This window comes from Taeniopygia guttata, chromosome 5 (genome assembly GCF_048771995.1).
Source record: "Taeniopygia guttata chromosome 5, bTaeGut7.mat, whole genome shotgun sequence".
Classification (NCBI taxonomy): domain Eukaryota; kingdom Metazoa; phylum Chordata; class Aves; order Passeriformes; family Estrildidae; genus Taeniopygia; species Taeniopygia guttata.
Window position 1 is genome coordinate 11,759,630 of NC_133030.1, and position 17,141 is coordinate 11,776,770.

Here is a 17,141-nt window from a genome sequence, read left to right on the forward strand (position 1 = left end):
GGAGTTTCTCTTCCCACAATACCTTTAGAAAAAAAGAGGTTTATTAACTTAAATTAAGAAACAGCTCTGAGGGGACAGAGGGATGGGAAGAATCCATACTCTCATGCTAAGTGTGGGACTTTTCCTCCTCGTCTTCCCGCTGGAGCTGCTCGATGAGCTGCTGCCTCTCGGCCGCCTGGCGCATCCTCATCATCACCAGGCTCTCGTAGTCCCGCTCCGACACCACCGAGGCCTGGGAAGGAGCAGCAAACACACACAACCCGTCAGGGGCAGCACAGACTCCCAGATTTCCCCAAATCCCCCTCACAACACCAGCATTCTGGGCAGGAAACTGTTTGATCCCACAGAAACTGAGTGAGGTGGGTGAAAGCTGCCTGGCTACAGGAAATAACCAGGAGATGTTATTGAAATGATTACTAAAAATAACCAGCAATAAGTGTGGTTGATGAGAAAAATGGGGACATGGAGCCAGCATTCCATGAGACTGGTTGGGGCATTATTTTGGATGACAAGATCACCCTGCACCTACAACGCTGGTGCCCAAAGTCCAGCGTACACTTCACCTGTTACAAAGGCTAACGCCATAAAAAAAATCAAACCTTTGTGGATGAGTCATGGAAGTGACTAACTTCCGACTGTCTGACAGTGCTGAGACCTTGGCACAGGCTGCCCCAAGAAGCTGTGGCTGCCCCTGGATCCCTGGCAGTGTTCCAGGCCAGGCTGGACAGGACTTGGAACAGCCTGGGATAAGTGGAAGGTGTCTCTGCCCTGGGACGGACTTTAAGGTCCCTTCCCACCCCAACCAATCCATGACTCTAACAGCTGCAATCAATGACCCTGGAGGTCTTTTCCACCACAAAGAATTCCCCAATTCTAAGCAGCTGCAGAAAGAAAACCACCAGGGATGTTCCCAAACCTGACATAGGAACGGAACAGCTTTCCAAAGCTCCCAGAGCCTCCCTGCTGTGTGTGGCAGCAACTGTCATGTCAAGGCAGTTGATTGCAGACTCTGCCTAATGAACGTGGGCAGCAGATGACAGCTGCTCCAGTGCTTTGGCGCTGCTTCCAAAGCCATTCCACACTAGTAGGTGGCCATGCTATTTTGGATGTATGAAAGCACTGCAAGGCTTGGAAACATCCAGCTCGTTCCTTGACAGTTCAGGTAGAAATAAGAGTTTCTTGACAGAAGGTGAATGGAAAAAAAAACCCTCCCTATTCCTTTTTCTAGGAAGTGGGTTAAGTGGTGATCACAGAGAATCACGGAATCCCAGAATGGTTTGGGTGGGAAGGGATCTCAAACATCTTTTGGTTCCAACCTCGTGCCATGGGCAGGGACACTTTCCACTAGCCCTGGCTGCTCCAGCCTGGTTTTGAACACTTCCAGGGATGGGGCAGCCACAGCTTCTCCAGATATTGAAGGATTTCTTAGGAAGCAGGAGGGATACAAAGGCAATAGAATGCCTAAGTAAGTCTCTGCATGGAAACACAGTGCAATTCCTTATCCTGTGCCAGCAAAGTGGTTCCTCCGGCTGCAAGGACACAATGAAAGCCCACAACAGATAAGGAACATCAAGAGGGAAATTAAGAGTCTAATTGGTGTCTTAGGAGCCAACTGAGCAAAATGACCTTTGGGTACTGGCAGCAGCAGTGTCTGAGAAAGCACCGATGGTATCAGCCCTCAGCCAGGATCCTTCCAGGTCCCATCCACCAGCCCCAGGAATTTGCTGGGCTGGATGGAAGAGGCTGCCTAAGATTTATGCAGATGAATCACCCACACAAACCTGAAGCCCCACCTCACACTGGGACTGAAATTTAAAACAGCCAGGAGATTATTTGCAGCCTGTTTTGGGAGCTCTGCTGACACAAGGAGCTCTCAGAGCAGCGGGAGGGAGAACAGCCTGATCCAGGTGGGCTCCCAGCACGTGCTCCCGGGTGCCTGAGCGTGGGCTGAGGCTCTGCCACTCCACACACCTACTTCCTGCAATCCTGGCAATTACCAATGGAGTGAAACCCAGTTCCTGATGTGGCTGACTCAGCAAGGGCTTGGCTCAAAACAAACACATCCACGCAGGGAGCCGCAGCCCGGGAAGTAGTGACGGGTGGCACATGAAGGGACGGCAGCAGCAGCGCTGGGAGTTTTGGCATTCTGGGTTCAACCTGGCTGAATTCCTGGACTCCTGGCTGAGCTCTCCCTGGACTTGCTTCTTCATCCTGGTCTCCAAGTGCTCCAGCAGCTTCTCCTCTCCGCTCCTGGATTCTGGGCTGCTCCAACAGTGTGTAAGTCTCTTCTGCACTCCGTTCTCCCAACGTTGTCTCCTGCATTGTCGCTTTCTACATCCCCCTTCTCCTGTATTCCCTGGGTTCCTTCGGTGGGACTGAGTCACCGTCTCGTTCCCAGCCACCCACGGCGCTTTTCCGGCGGTGCCCCTCCGCAGAAGGTGCCTGGTTACCATGGCACCCGAGTGCCCTTCTGTTCTAGATGCCAGATTAGATCTGTTCTCATGGTGACTGTGCCTCTGCTGTTCCCCACCAGCCCGGAGACGCAGCACACGTTTAACGAGCTCGCTCAAACACCGCCGCTCCTCTCCACTCCAGGGGGAGACTCCTAGAGATCCAAGACAAGCCAAGTGCTCCTTGCCACGGCGTGAAGTTTGCATTTCCTGCACTACCAGCCTCTCTGTGTTCTGTGCAGCTCCAGGAGTGGGGCAGGAAGAGGTTGATCCTGTTGCGTGGCTCTCTGCTGATCCCTCGGCTCCCGCCTGTGAGGAGTCAGCACTCCTGCTCCTCGCCGCCTCTCCTCACCATGGATACTTGGCGCAGGGGGTCTATCAAGTCCACCACCTTCTTCCGACGCTTCTCCCTCAGGAGGCACAAAAAGCTGGGCAACCAAGTCATCATCCTGAACCAGAACAGCCACACTCTGGACACGGATGGCCAGAAAAGGGAATGCTTGAGGGATCTGAAGGACAAGTCTGAGTACCTGTCCTGTCAGAGCGAGCAGAACCTGGCCAAGGCACAAGCCCCTCCCAAGCCTCCCCGGCTGTACCTGGACAGTTCCAGCTGCCCCAACATCATCGATCACACAGATTCCCACTCCGACCTCTCCTTTTCCGACGCTGCTCCGTGCCACAAAGCCACTCCAACGCACAAGGACCAGGCTACGGACCACGGCACCTCAGAGGCAGGTCTCCCAAACAGCACCACTCTTCCCGACCTGGCTGACCCCTTCCTGTCCTTCAAAGTGGATTTGGGGCTATCGCTCCTCGAGGATGTGCTGCAGACCCTCAGGAAACAGAACCCGAGGGATTACGCCATTTGAAGGTATTCATTGTCCATCACATCCCAGTTACTCACTGCTGCTGCCAGTTCTCCGATTCCAGCAGGAGGAAGGATACTGGAGCATGCCTGTTGTGTGTGGCCTGTTTCATTGTCCTCGCCTCGCCCACCACTGATCATCTCTGTCCTTGCCAAGGAATCCTCTGGAGCAGAGCTCACGGGTCCTGTGCTCAGGTGAGAGCACTGTCTGCTGTCTCGTGGGCAACTTTCCACTCTCCACCCCGGGAATTTCCCATTCCAGACTGTGCGTCCCATCCTCAGGGAAGACTGGCATTTTTTGGGAAGGACTTATTTTGGGGATGTGACACTGTGGGGCAGAGACACACAAGGATTTGTCATGGATCACTTGTGGAACAGCAGGCAGCCTGCAAGGAGGCAGCAGCACTGCACCCCAAAGCCAAGGCTTTGAGGGCTGAGAGACGGGAACTGGGGCTTCTGCTCCCACCATGTTTGGATGTGAAAGCTCAAAGCTGTTCCTCCGTTTTTTCTCTTCCTCCTTGTGGGTTTCTTTTCCCTTAACTCCAGTGCAGGCGGCACTCCCAGCCTGGAAACAGGTAAGCATCCAAGTAGGCTCCTGATACAGCACCAGCAGTGGATTTATCCTCCTGGCAGGAGAAGAGATGTCTCTGACACTGCTGCCTTACGCATGCACTGAGCTCCCAGCTGTACAGACATAGAAGAATAAATGTATCTGTGACTGGAAGTGTCTGGTTGCCTCATTTCATTGGGAACAAGCCTCAGAAATCCCAGGCACCAGGAGCATAGGGTATCTGGAGTGGCCTAGGTCCATCCTCCCTGGCACTGCAGGGTTTTATAATGGGGGCAGGGACACCTGTGTGGCTCTGAGGGAAGGACAGAGCTGCTGGGACTTGATTTTCTTTTAAGGAGAGCTCACACAGCTCGGGGCAAGACAGGAACAGTTCCCCACCCTGAGCTGGACAGTGGGAAAGGTTCTGCCAGGCTGAGAACATTTTGGGCAGCACCAGGACAAGCTGCTAAAAGAAACTACCAGTTCTTACCATTTTGACTATTAGGGCTATTTTAAAAATTAACAATAATAAAACCTCCATGCCCCCAGATAACCAGGAGCTTTGGAAGTGGCCACAGCAAAGTGCAGTGACACTCCAGGGAAGGCACAGCTGCCTCTTACCCTGTGAGATTCACCTCCCAAAGTCAGATAATAGGAAATAAACCCTCTGAAACCTCTGAAGGAGCTTAGAACAGGTACATGAACACCAGGTAGGAGTCTTTTCTCAGGGCTGAATGGCTGAGGAGCCCTGGCAGGGAGATTCCACTGCAGGAGCAGGGAAAATCTTCCCAAAACTAAGCACTGCATGCTGTTGGAATGGCAAAACAAGCTCTCTGCAGCCACTGTGTGCTTTGAACCATCACACAGCCACTGCTCTCAATAGCCTGGAGTAGTACTGTCCAAGCCACAACTTCTGAATTCCAAAGGGAACTGGAGTCTGCTTGGCTGAGCAGCTCTCCAGGAACTGCTGGACAATGTGCACCTGTTGCTGTAGAAGACAACAAAGCTATGGAAGACGAGCAGCTTCCACCTGGGAACTGCTTCCAAACCCCCTGGCTGGGGTCTGGCTGTCCTTTACCTGCAGATTTTGGCTCTCAGGTCCTGGCTGGCTCTCCCAGGCAGGGTGTACCTGGCTGCCTGTCCCAGGCAGGGAGCAGAGTATGAGTAGTGAGCATGTTGCCATGAGAACACTGCAGGCTTGGGCTGTTTCCTGAAGGAGAGCAGCAGAGGAGCTGCTTTTGCACAGAGTGGGAACAAAATGGGGGTGGATTCAGACAAAAACAGAGCAGGGAAGCAAATAGGAAGCAAGGGCAGCTTAAATCAGAATGAGGTAAGTGCAGCCTGGAAGCAAGAACGTGGTGGCTGGGAAACCAGGCTGGGTGTGAAGGGAAGAGGCAGAGGGAACAGGGATCTGGGGGCTCACTCTGCACACTCTTGAACTGGAGAGCACAAGCTAAGTCAGCTGGAAGCAGATCAGCCAAGAGGAGCTGTAAACAAATTACAGGTTTTAGAAGCATCCTATTGGATGCAGCAGGAGGATTTAGGGAGGGTCTGGAGTAGGAACAAGGAAAAACAGGAAGGAGAGCAGCTTGGAGATGCAAGGCTGCAGTGAAATCCCAGAAAGTGCAGCTTCTTACAGCAAAAAGCAGCAAAAAGGAGCAAATCACCAGCTGTGCAGCTCCTGGGAAGGATGCAGCTCCTCAACATTCCCAGAGCCAGGTGGGATTAAGGAGGCTGTGCTGGGCAGAGGTGAGTCACCAGCACTGTGTGCTGCTTTCCTGCTCTCCCTGCTGCCCCACCACACTAATCCTGCACTGCAGGCAGACGCTGCACTTCCACACTAACAAGCTCTGGGCATGGAAACAGGCCAAGACAAACTCAGGGATCTGAACCCACAGAGGCTGGAATCCACTACCAAGCTCCAGCTGCACCAGCAATCCCCTTTGGTAGGAACGAGCCAGTTCTCACTCTCTGCTAGTGAGAAATTCTCAAATAAAATGCTTTGGATTCTGCTTTTTGCCCCAGTTCCCTTCCTAACACTCTAGTGAATTTCCTGTGGCTGCAGGACTCTCCCTGGTCCTACATGGACAAGATAACAATCAGGTGTTCTGATGCATAATTACAAATAATATAAATAAAATACTTAATGAAACGTCAAGAGAGTGAATGCACTGAACAATCTCACAAGCTTAAAATATTTAAGGAGTGAACACACAAAAGGGTATTTAGCTTGATATTGCTGTCTCCTGCCTCCTGCAGACCCTAAGAATAGAGGTTTGCTTCCAGCACTGAAACATCCTCCTCCTGGGAATGCAGTGAGCAACCAAGACTCTCTAAAGGAACCTTTCAGGAGCTCTCACTCAGAGGATGCCAACAGTCAAGACATATTCAAAAATCCCATCAGAATGGCACTGGAGGCTTTGGGCTGAGCAAAGAACATCCTTGCTCTTCACTTGGGAGAAAGGAAATGTGTGAAGATCCAAATAGCTCCCAGTGTGCTGCTGCCCAGGCAGGAGGTCCTTTAGAAAGCCACTGATCTGGTATAGAAAGGGCTGCAGGGAAAGCTAGGCCTGGCCCCAAGAGCCTCTATCTGACAGCACTCTGAGATTTAGGTTGTTACAGCACCAGATTTCCATCCCACAGCCCATTCTCCTCACCTGTGAGGTCCTGGGCTGGCTGGTGCTGTCAGGGAGGACGGTGCTGGTGTGGCTCTGGGGCTGGCCCTCCAGCCAGGAAATCTTCAGGGGGTTATTTAGCAGGCCAACTTCATTCTTCACAGCCATCTCCTGGCAGGGAAAATATCCTTCCATCATCACCTGAATTTCAGATCCCACTCCCTTCCCTCACAAATCCCTAAGAATCATGCCCCTCAAGGCCAATTAGGACACAAACAAGACCAGTCCCTGGAGGTGTCCAAGGCCAGGCTGGATGGGGTTTGGAGCAACCTGGGCTAGTGGATGGTGTCCCTGCCCATGGCTGGGGGCTTGAAATGGATGATCTTTTAAGGTCCCTTCAAACCCAAACCATTCTATGATTCCACTCTGTAAGATTTTAAGGATCTTTCCAAACCAAACCATTCCATGACTCTCAGATTTCACAGCTGCCCTACATGAGAAGCACCTTTATGGTCCATACCCCTGCCAGCACTTTTGATATACAGGTCACACACAGTTCTGGGGGTTTTTATCATTTGGATATGAGTGAAAGAAAAGCTAACAAGGAAACTCTCATACAGCCCAAGCTCATGGAGCTACTAAAATTGAGAGTAACTGATGACTTCTGCTCCCACAGCCACATGAATTATTATAACTCACAGTGAGTCAAGACATTCTGGGCTGTTTTTCGCTGCAAATGCCCGATATCACATCCAAAACACATAAGCCAAACTCCAAGGCATTTCACCTTCAGAGAGAGCTGAGTAAGTGCTCAGTGCCTGATTTTTGAGGCTGTGCCTCTTCCCTCAGCCTGTTCCATGCACAACCTGTTTATGTGCCTGATCTCTGGGTTTGTGCCTCCAGCTGTGCCACTCCCTCCACGCCTTTTTGACTCTCATTACCCTTCTCCACTGCCTTAATGACAGGGCAGTGTCCTGGCTGTCACCTGTCCTGTGCCACCCCCAGCACACCCAGCAGGGGCTCTGCACACTCACAGCTGCCTTCACCGTGGCAAATTCCACCACTGCACTCCCAGTCTTCCTGCTGGAGATCAACAAATTGAGCACATCACCGTACTGTGGGAAGAAAGAAAGGAAGGAAAGTTAATTACAGAGCCAGGAGAGATGTCAAGTTCAGTTATCAAATGAACACAAAGAGAAAACACGTGTTTTCACAGACATGAGGCTCGAGCTGTCACCATTTCTGCCCTGCTTCCACTGATCCCGTAATTTCTATCCCCCCAGGAACTAATCTGGGAAGGCATGGAGCTACACACTTGGCTCCCAGCAAGCCCCAGTGCAAAAGGACTGCTGAGCTCAGAGGAAAAAGAAAGATGCCAGGGTGGGATTGATCAGATCAAAGGCTTGTCTGTGCCTGCCTCTGCACTTCCCACAGCAGGGATGTGGAGTGCTTGAAGTGAAGGATGAGCGCACCACAACCACAGAGCCAGACAAAGTGGGCAGGAAGCATCCAGTGGGAAGAGTCTGCAGTTGCTCCATTTCAGCCAGAGCTGTTAGCTGGGAAAGAGTTCCCAGCTAAGGGATCAAAGGATCCAACTTGGTTCAAAGGGTGGATTTGATGCTTTAAGAGATCTTTTCCAGCCTTAATGACTCCACGATCATGCTGATGAAAACTGCATGAGAAAGCTGAACAGGGAAGGAAATGAGCAACTCCAGTTCACAGCTTACAAGGGAATGGAGTGACAGGACGCAGGGAATGGCTCTAAACCAGCTGTTTAGATGAGATTACCTGTTTAGATTAGATTATTAGGATAAAATCCTTCCCTGTGCAGGTACTGAGGCCCTGGCACAGGTTGCCCTGAGGAGCTGTGGCTGCCACATCCCTGGAAGTGTCCAAGGCCAGGCTGGACAGGGCTTGAGCAATCTGGGATAGTGGCAGGTGTCCCTGCCTGTGGCGAGGGGTGGAACTGAGTAATTTTTTAAGGTCCCTTTCCACCCAAACCATTCCATGATTCTGTGATATGCAGCTTCCCAGAGTTCACTATTCTTACAGCACTGAGATCAGGGGAAGACCCAGTAATAAATAGGGAAGAGTGTCAGACAGGACCTTTTGCAGGATCTGCAGCAGCACATCTTTGGAGTATCCCCCTCCAGTCTCATCTTCCTTCCTGCATTTCCACCTGAGCTGGAAACAAACGGGCAGGAGTTAATTTCTCCCGTTTGGATGCTCTGCCTGCTCAAGCAGCTCCCACCCACCCCCCTGCACATTCACCACGTCTGCTATTTCCAGCCACACTCCCAGGCCTGCCAAGACAGTGATCTCAGCATGGGAGTGAGCACAGGGAACAAACTGTTTGGGGAACAGGCAGAAACGCTGCTCACTGGAATAAAAAAAGATCGCACTTGAAAGGATGCTAATGACTCTGCCAGGGTAATTAGCAGATGTTTCCCTGCGCTTAAAGCACAGACAACTCAATCCCAGACTCAGAAATCTGCAGCAGATAAAGAAAAAGTGACTGAGGAAGGAATTCTAACAGCAAGGACAGGAGCTGTTCACCTGATGGTGCACATTCCATGGAAAAATTTCATCTCCAGTATAAAATAAGATGTGCCAGCTCAGCAGGGTTGAAATGTCCCTTCTGTTTTCCACCACGTTCTATCGGTTTTCACCAAAACACAGCTTTTAAAGGATGTCTTACCTTGAGCTTAGGAGTTATTTTGCCTTCTGCTCCATTTCTTTCCTGCTTGCCTAAAGAGAGAAAAAGCAAAAAGATGGAAAGGACATGGGTGAAAATTCATTTTGCACAATTCTTTTTTCCCTGAGAACATACATATGATGAAACACTTCGGGATTTCCACTGGACCATTCCAGTCCCAAAAATCTCGTGCAACAGGAACTGCAGCACAGACTGAATACTCCAAGGCAGCATTTTTCCCTTTTAGGGAGCACAGACTTGCCACGATCAAGGTTAGAAACAGGTCAGCAAAAACACAAGCAGGAGACATGTTCTGAGGCATTTTTCCCCGCAAGACGGTTGGAAAAATTCAAGGTGGACAGCTGCCAAAGAGCTCAATGGCACCTGCAGGTGCTCCCCTGTGCTCACCTCGGCTGTGCTGCTCCCTTTCCAGGCGGATCTGCTCCCTGACCAGCCTCTGCTGCTCCTCCAGCTGCCGGGAGCCCTCCTCACGCAGGCGGATTATCTACGGCACAGGGAACACAGCACGGGCACCTGAGGCACAGAGCCAGGGCTGGAATGTCACCTGGACACTTCCAAGGACAGCCTGGGCCTCACACCCATCTCCTGGGACACCCCTCCTGCCAGTTCCCGTGGTACAGCTCCAAAAAGAGCAGCCTGGTCTGATGGAAGGGGTCCCTGAGCATGGCAGGGGCTGGAACTGGATGGGATTTAAGGTTCCTTCCCACTCAAACCACTCCAGGATTCTCTGATTCACAGAGCCTTTTAATCCCAAAGGTTGAAGAGCTGCTGTCCAGAGGTTTTTTTGCACCTCATCCCATGGATTTCATAATGAATGGAAATAATTCTTCTCAAAAGTAGCAGAGAGAACTAAAATTCATCCTTACTTCTTCTTCTAATGATCTCGTTATCCTGATCTCCTCCTCTTCATTCTCCTGGGATTGGGCTTCCCGTTCTCTGGCTTCAAGATCTGCAGATACAGAAGCAAAAATAAAACAATCCAAAGAGAACTTGAATTTTCCCTGCTGGTCTGAGGAAGATGGATAGATCATAAATTTGGCTGCAGCTACACCAATATCCTGACAGCTCTGCTGCCCCTCCTCTGGCCCCACACACCAAAGGGGCCTAAACAGTCCTCAACCCCCTAATTCAGGGCCTAATTCCCTCCTTCCCAGAGCAGGATCACCCCAGCTATAGCTGAGGGAGGGGATTCCAGGCCTACTGGACTGTACTAGGGATGAAGAAACCAGAGTCATCCCCCATGGACTGACCCCTGTGGAAGGAGAAATGAAAACAGCCAGCTATGGGAGACCTCAGGAGAATGTGAGGGTTTGATTTTCTTACCAAGCTTTACTTTCTTCCTCTTCTCATCAAGTTTCTGTGTCCTTGCTGCAGCCTCCTTCTTTGCCCTCCTCACCCTGTCATAGGCTGCCTGCCAAGGAACCAGCACAACAGTGGGAAACTACAGAAACCAGGAGAGAAACTGGAAAACAGGGAATACAACATCATCAGGGACTGAAACCCTATCAGCAAGGCTGAAGCATCTGCTGCTTCTTGGATTACCAGCTTTGCCAGTACCTAAAAAGAGGAGTTCATCTTTTTAGCTTTTATTAACTGGAATCAATGCTTTTCCCTCGCCTGAGCTAATTTGGAGAGAGTTCCTTGCTCATTTTTTGGTTTTATTCTTTCCAGGGACATTTCCAGGTTCTTTTAGGCCTTGGGCAGTGGGTTCTCTGCCACTTCCTCAGAGCCCCAGAAGGATCCAAGCTCTCCTGTGTCCCACAGACAGCAAAGCTTGGAGCCTCAGGAATTGAATCCAGGTATTACTCATTTGTCAGCACCTGACTCAACAGGAATGGCAGATGTTGCCATGGGAATTTGCTGTTCCTGTATCAGGGATGGTGTTGTTAAATGGGATATGCCCCAGTCCAGCACGTTATTAAAGGCAGAATCTCAGGGCAGAGCTGCTTCCAGCAGCAAATCCCGAACACAACATTCCTCCAAGCTTTTACCTGGCACCTGAGATTTGATCTCAGGGAGAACCAGGGGGAATAAAGCTGAGATTTGTATTCATGGAGCATCTCTTGGAGCAGAGAGCAGGACAGGCAGGATTACAGTTCCCAGCACCACCCCAAAATCCCACCCTTCCCAAGGCAGCATCCTTACCCTGGCTGCTGCATCTGTGAGCACGGCCAAGGCCTGGGACAGCTGATGGAAAATTTCCGCTGGGAACGAGAAGAAATAAGGGCAAGATGAGGGAAACCAGGTGAGGGTCCTGGGGAAGAACCAGGAAATAAAATTCCTGCAGGAAGGTCTTTCCAAGGAACAAATATCACCACTCCAAGAGATTTCTAAGCCACCCTCTAGCCAGGGCCACCTAAGCTCAAAGGTGTTACACAAACTCAAGAGTAAAAAAACTAGGATTGTTTCACTTTAAGAGAAGTCTTGGAACACACAAACCTAATTTTTCTTACTGATTCCTTTTATTTTGGGTGGTAATATCTCTTTCATGCCACATTTAGCTGGAGCTTCACAATGTCCTTCTCCCTCTCTGTCCTTTTCCTTCAGCAAGATATGTTGCTTATGTTGTATTGTTGCATTACTGCCATCTATCCTTTAAAAGTCTTTCCTCTTGTCCCATTACAAGCATTGACAAACTGTATTTATTTTTTATGAAGATGAATTATCGGTCTTGACAGACAAAATACAAAGTAACTGCTAATTCTACAACATTCATCCACAGCAATCACTCCCTGCAGGCAGCTGAAATGCCCTCTTGCCCTCCCCACAGATAACAGGATTTATGGAGTGCTGGTGAAATTTGGACTGTGAGAAATACAGATCAAAGCAGTGCCCAAACAGGCAAAGGTTGGAAAGGTTTGGAGAGGTGCAGCTGTAATTCCAGCACTGACTTAATGCTGGTGTTTCTAAACCCAGCAGGGATCACTCAGCCTTAAAAAGCAGACTTAACACCAACAGCAGCAACTCCCAGCTGTGTCTGCATTCCCAGGGACACACACCCAGCCATTCCCTCAGCACTTAGGGAAGCAGAGCCACTTCCAGGAGCCTGGAGAAGTGAAAACTCCAGCAGGAAGAGCTGCCCCCGCTCACCTGCCCGGGGGTTGTCCGGGTTCTTGTCCGGGTGGCAGGTCAGGGCCTTCTGCCGGAACGCTGTCTTCACCTGCAGGGGCCACACTGGGAGTTACTGCGGGGAAACTGGTTTGTCTCTGCCAAAAAAGGCAACTTGGAAACCCCAAATAATCCCTGTGTTCAAGGGTAACCTGCTGGGCCCAGGACATGGCTGTGTCTGGAAGGAGTTGGAGCTTTTAAAAGTTGTTTTTACTTCCAAGTGTCTTGCGTTGCAGCAGTTAAACCTCAGGTAAAAAAAATGGGAGAGGGGAAAAAAGGAGGTAGGGGAAAAAAAAAGTAGAGAAGGAAATAAAGAGGAGAAGAAAAAAAATGAGAGACGGAGAAAAGGGGGAGAGGGAAAAAATATGGAGGAAGGAAAGGAAAGGGAAAGAAAGGAAAAGGAAAGGGAAAGGGAAGGGAAAGGGAAAGGGAAGGGAAGGAAAGACAGAAGGGGGGAAAAAAGGGGGAGATGATAAAGGGTAAAAACTCAGAAAGAGAATCAAAAAGAGGGAACCAAAAAGAGGGAAGGGGAATCAAATGGGTAAAGGAAGAGAAGTGGAAAAGAAAAATAAAACAAGTAAAGAGAATGAAAAATAGGGAAATAGAAGGAAAACAGTGGAAAGGAAAAAAAAAAAAAAAAGCGAGGGAAGAAGGAAAAAAGGAAGCCACTCTATCTCACTCCCAACCAATTCCCTGCTATAACAAATGGGAAAAGTTGTGTCCCGGCCCCACCTGGTGGACAAAGCTCCCGGGATTGGGAATGTGCAGGAAAAGCCCAGCTGAGGGAGAGGCATCTCCTCGGCGGGCTCCATCCTCCAACTTCCTATTTCAACCGAGAATTCCTCCCCACTGTGCCAGGTAACCCGGCTCCCAGGCAGTGCCATCGTTCCCTTTCTATCCTGTTCTCCCAGGCCCTTGTCCCGAGCCCCTCTGCCCCTCTCGGAGCTTCCTTCCTGTGTTTAGCACGGACTAACCAACTAAACTCAATTAAAACCCGCCAACGTGTAATTCCAAGCCCACAAAATTAACTGCGCGACTTTTGGGCGCTCGGACAAACGTCTAACAACAGGATTTTTGGGTCAACAGGGGAATTTCCCTTCTGGAAGCACATAGCGAGAACAACATGTCCCAGACCAACTCCGCAATTCTCTCCTCCTCCAAAGGCGGGTTCCGCCCCTAAGGATTGAGGGGTGAACTGGGGGAACGAGGCCAATTCCAGTAAAACCGGGCTATGACAACACCGACATCAGTAAAAATGGGATTTTTCCGATTGACAGACCCGGTCCCGCAGCCGCGCTTGGACAGCCCCTCAGCTCAGCGCTGGAGAGCAGCGCCGCGCCGGGAGCCGCCGCTCCCGAGAACACCGGGAAAGAGATGGAAGGGAGAGAAGGAGCCCGTCCCGAGCCCCGCTGCGCCCCTCACCTCCTTCTCGGACGCCTTCTCGCCGATCCCCAGCAGCCCGTAGAGGTCCCGCTCCAGCAGCTCCTTATCCACCGCCATCTTCGCGCTTCCCGCTTCCGCTCCTGGCGCCGCGGTCGCCGGGAAGTGTAGTCCTAGCACGCCGCCGCGCCACAGGCCGCCTGGGAAGGTTGGACTACAAGCACCGTGATGCACCGCGCGGCCCCAAAGGACGGGACAGTAAGGGGGCGCGGCGCTTTACTGGGCATGATGGGTGTTGTAGTTCTTTAGCGGCGGCTGCGAGCGGGGAGAAACTAGAGGAAAACTACAAGTCCCGTGGGGCCGTGCGCGGGCACTGAGTCCTTAGGGAAAACAGCGCGTCCGTCCCGCCGTCCTGCAAGGTCGCCGCTGACCGTGTCCTCAAATGCCACAGACTGATCCGCATCCACGCACTAAATCCCTCCAGGGATGACACTCCACCACCTCCTCGGGAAGCCTGTGGCAGTGGGGGGAGGTGCGACCCAGCTACAGCCTGTTCCCAAAAACTTACTTGTTTTTGTTGTCCCCAGAAAACATCCTTCTCAGCCCAAGGCACAGCTCCTTAGGAAATTCTTTTCTGATTCATCTAAGACACCTCCCTGTCCCCCTACTGCTCTAAGAAGGGAGCACTGTAGAAGAAAGACGATCCAATTATTCGCATACGCAGGAGACAGAATTTTTCAGCCCTTACTCCTTTATTCTAGTAGGATTTGGGTCCTCATGGCTGAAGGTTCCTTAATTTACTTTATCAACAATAGCAACAAACCTGAGATCACGAAGAAAACAGGATAGCCATGATTCCAGTAAAATGAACTGCTTCAGAGAACTGTTCTTATCCCGTAGGGCAATAAATTGAAAGATTCCTGGTGTGTCCCCATGGAGCCTCACCCAAGCAGAGCCTCAGCTCTCAGGGTGCAGACTCAAGTCATGGTCAGTGTTGTTCCAAGCCCTGCTCCGCTGCCACCTCCTTCTTCTTGATGAGAATCCTGGAGTGGTTTGTGCTCAAAGGGACCTTAAAGATCATCCAGTTCCACCCCCTGCCACGGGCAAGGACACCTTCCACTATCCCAGGCTGCTCCAAACCCTGTCCAACCTGACCTGGAATGCTTCCAGGGATGGGACAGCCACAGCTGCTCCGGGCAACCTTTGCCAGGGCCTCACCCCTACACAGGGAAGGATTTCTTCCCAGTATTGCACCTAAATTGCCCCTTTTCCATTTTGGAGCCATTTCCCTTGTCCCAACCCTGTAGTTCATGATGAGTTGTAGCCCTGGCCGTGCCGAAGCCACCTGTGGCCATCATGATGCCACCTTGGGCACCTCCTGTGGCCTCCCCCTGAGGATCCCCTCTGGGTTCTCCTCCTGTGACACCTTCTTGCCCTGCAAGACGCAAAATTTATCTGCCGACACCTGTTCCTAAACCCAAGCACAGCACCTCAGCCCTTTGGGGCTGTCCCACACCTCAACAGTGGCCCTTTGTGACAGCACCATCGGTGACTTCACAGCAGCCACAGGACACGGGCCACGTCACAAAAGCAGGACAGGGGGCCCAGAGCCGCAATCCCATGGTGAGATCCGTGGGGCTCAAACGCCGCTATTCCAGCCCCACCGCGGCCCCGCTGCTGAGGTGCGGGACAGCCCCGGAGGGACAAAGAGCTGCGGGGTTTTGGGGAGGGGCACCTAAAACAGACTTTGTGCCTCTTGCAGGGCGAGATGTCATCAAGGGAGGACACTCCAGAGCCGGGCACCTCTGCTGCCAGCACCAGCCAGGCTGGCCCGGCCGCGCCGCAGGACAACAGCCGGGATGACACCGCGTGCCCGGAGTGCCGGGACATCAGCACCGCGTGCTCCAGCTCGTGCCGGCACTGCTTCTGCCGGCTGTGCCTGTGGGACTGGAGCCTGGGCCAGGCCGTGTGCCCGCGGTGCCAGCGGCCCACGCGCCACCCCTACCCCCAGCACGTGGCCCTGTACCACGAAGTGCAGGAGCGGGTCTACGAGAGGAAGCGGAGATGGCGTGGCCGCTCGGCACAGCAGCCACGCAGCTGCTCCGGACCCTGGGAGAGGAGGCCAAGGAGATCCATGAGGTGGCCCCGCGATGGCCGCCGGGAGTCTTGGCACGCCCCAGGCAGCGACTCCCCGAGGAGGAGGCAGTGGCAGCTGCAGAGGAGAGAGGACGCACCCGAAGAGGGACAGACTCTGAGGTTTGAGTGGGACGTCCCAGCCTCCTCGCAGGGACATCGATCCCGGCGCAGGCCCCGCAGGTCATGGAGCCAGCAGGAACGGTCGCGGGGCCGCCGCAGGTGGAGCAGGGGCAGGGAGCGTTTCCGTGGCTGGGACAGGCCCTCCAGGAGAGAGCAGGACACCCAGACAGGCTCCCCCGAGCACTCCGCAAGGCAGCGGCACTGGAGGAGCTGGAGTGCTGATGACAGACACGCTCCAGGGCCCCAGCACGATGTCCCCTCAGAGAGGAGTGAGACACACCAGTGGGAAGATGCTGATGCCTCCGGACAACGGCGCACAAGAAGGAGGCAAAGCCGGGGTAGATCCCACAGGAGAGGCCAGAACTCCCAGGCAGGCTCTCAGGGAACGGTGCACCACGAGCACTCCACAAGGCAGAGGCGCTGGAGGAGCTGGAATGCTGATGACAGACACACTCCAAGGCCCCAGCGTGACACCCCCGAGAGGAGGAGCGAGAGACACCAGTGGGAAGATCGGGATTCCTCCAGGCAACAGCATGCGGCAAGGAACCGAACCCGGGGCAGATCCCACAGGAGAAGGCAGAACTCCCAGAGAGCCTCCCAGGGAATGCCACACAACCATGCCACAAGGCAGAGGCAGTGGAGGAGCTGGAATGATGACCAAGAATGAGCTCCAAGGTCCCAGCAGAACATCCTCAAGGAGGAGGCGGCGCTGGTGCAGGGACGCATAGCCCACCCTCCCAAAATGGGAATTGCCATGCTCAGACTCAGCCCAGGGTGTCCAGGCAGGTTTTGGTGATCGCCCAGGATGGAGCCACCAGATCCTCCCTGGACATCCTGTTCCAGGGCTTGACTCGCTGCAAATAAACAAATGCCACTTGAGCCAGCACCCCTTATCTTCTTTTTGTGTTTTTGCAACCTCAGGAGCCTCCACAGATATTTTGGAGCATCCCACGCCCTTAGGTTGCCCTCGTGAGTTTCATACTTTCCCTCTGTGAGCTCTCCCCAAGCATTGTTAAGTGTCTCTGTGGATCCAGGAAGGAGCTGAGGGGATCTTCCCCCTCTCCATGCCCTCACAGCCATTCCATGGCTGAACCTGACTTGGATTTTGCCTTTTCTTTCCCTTCAGTTTTATCCAGGCGTGCTTTGCTGGGAGAAGTTAGTACTCCACAGCATTTTTTCAGCAGAGCTACAGCTTGGTACA

At 52.4% G+C, this 17,141-nt stretch overlaps 3 protein-coding genes across 3 annotated transcripts; 2 read left to right on the forward strand and 1 right to left on the reverse strand.

The window, feature by feature from the left end:
- Positions 1-23: 23 nt before the first annotated feature.
- On the reverse strand, positions 24-13,817 carry DNAJC17 (DnaJ heat shock protein family (Hsp40) member C17). The gene is given in 11 exon segments (NM_001245464.1): positions 24-232; positions 6,523-6,651; positions 7,515-7,595; positions 8,587-8,664; positions 9,179-9,228; positions 9,584-9,680; positions 10,063-10,145; positions 10,520-10,607; positions 11,342-11,400; positions 12,287-12,356; positions 13,727-13,817. Coding segments are annotated over 11 exon segments (939 nt in total). The 5' UTR covers positions 13,805-13,817; the 3' UTR covers positions 24-106.
- Positions 1,778-4,039, forward strand: C5H15orf62 (chromosome 5 C15orf62 homolog). Its single transcript, XM_012574320.5, has 2 exons — positions 1,778-2,277; positions 2,534-4,039. The coding sequence occupies exon 2, from the start codon at positions 2,804-2,806 to the stop codon at positions 3,317-3,319; it is 516 nt and encodes a 171-aa protein (XP_012429774.1). The 5' UTR covers positions 1,778-2,277; positions 2,534-2,803; the 3' UTR covers positions 3,320-4,039.
- A 1,432-nt stretch (positions 13,818-15,249) lies between the features above and the next one.
- LOC115495433 (uncharacterized) lies at positions 15,250-16,819 on the forward strand. The gene is made up of 2 exons (XM_030273611.4): positions 15,250-15,366; positions 15,447-16,819. The coding sequence occupies exon 2, from the start codon at positions 15,453-15,455 to the stop codon at positions 16,605-16,607; it is 1,155 nt and encodes a 384-aa protein (XP_030129471.4). The 5' UTR covers positions 15,250-15,366; positions 15,447-15,452; the 3' UTR covers positions 16,608-16,819.
- The last annotated feature ends 322 nt before the right edge of the window (positions 16,820-17,141 follow it).

What these genes read in the sequence shown, in the direction of transcription:
- C5H15orf62 (XM_012574320.5), top strand. Translation starts at nt 2,804, where the DNA reads ATGGATACTTGGCGCAGGGGGTCTATCAAGTCCACCACCTTCTTCCGA.
- LOC115495433 (XM_030273611.4), top strand. Translation starts at nt 15,453, where the DNA reads ATGTCATCAAGGGAGGACACTCCAGAGCCGGGCACCTCTGCTGCCAGC.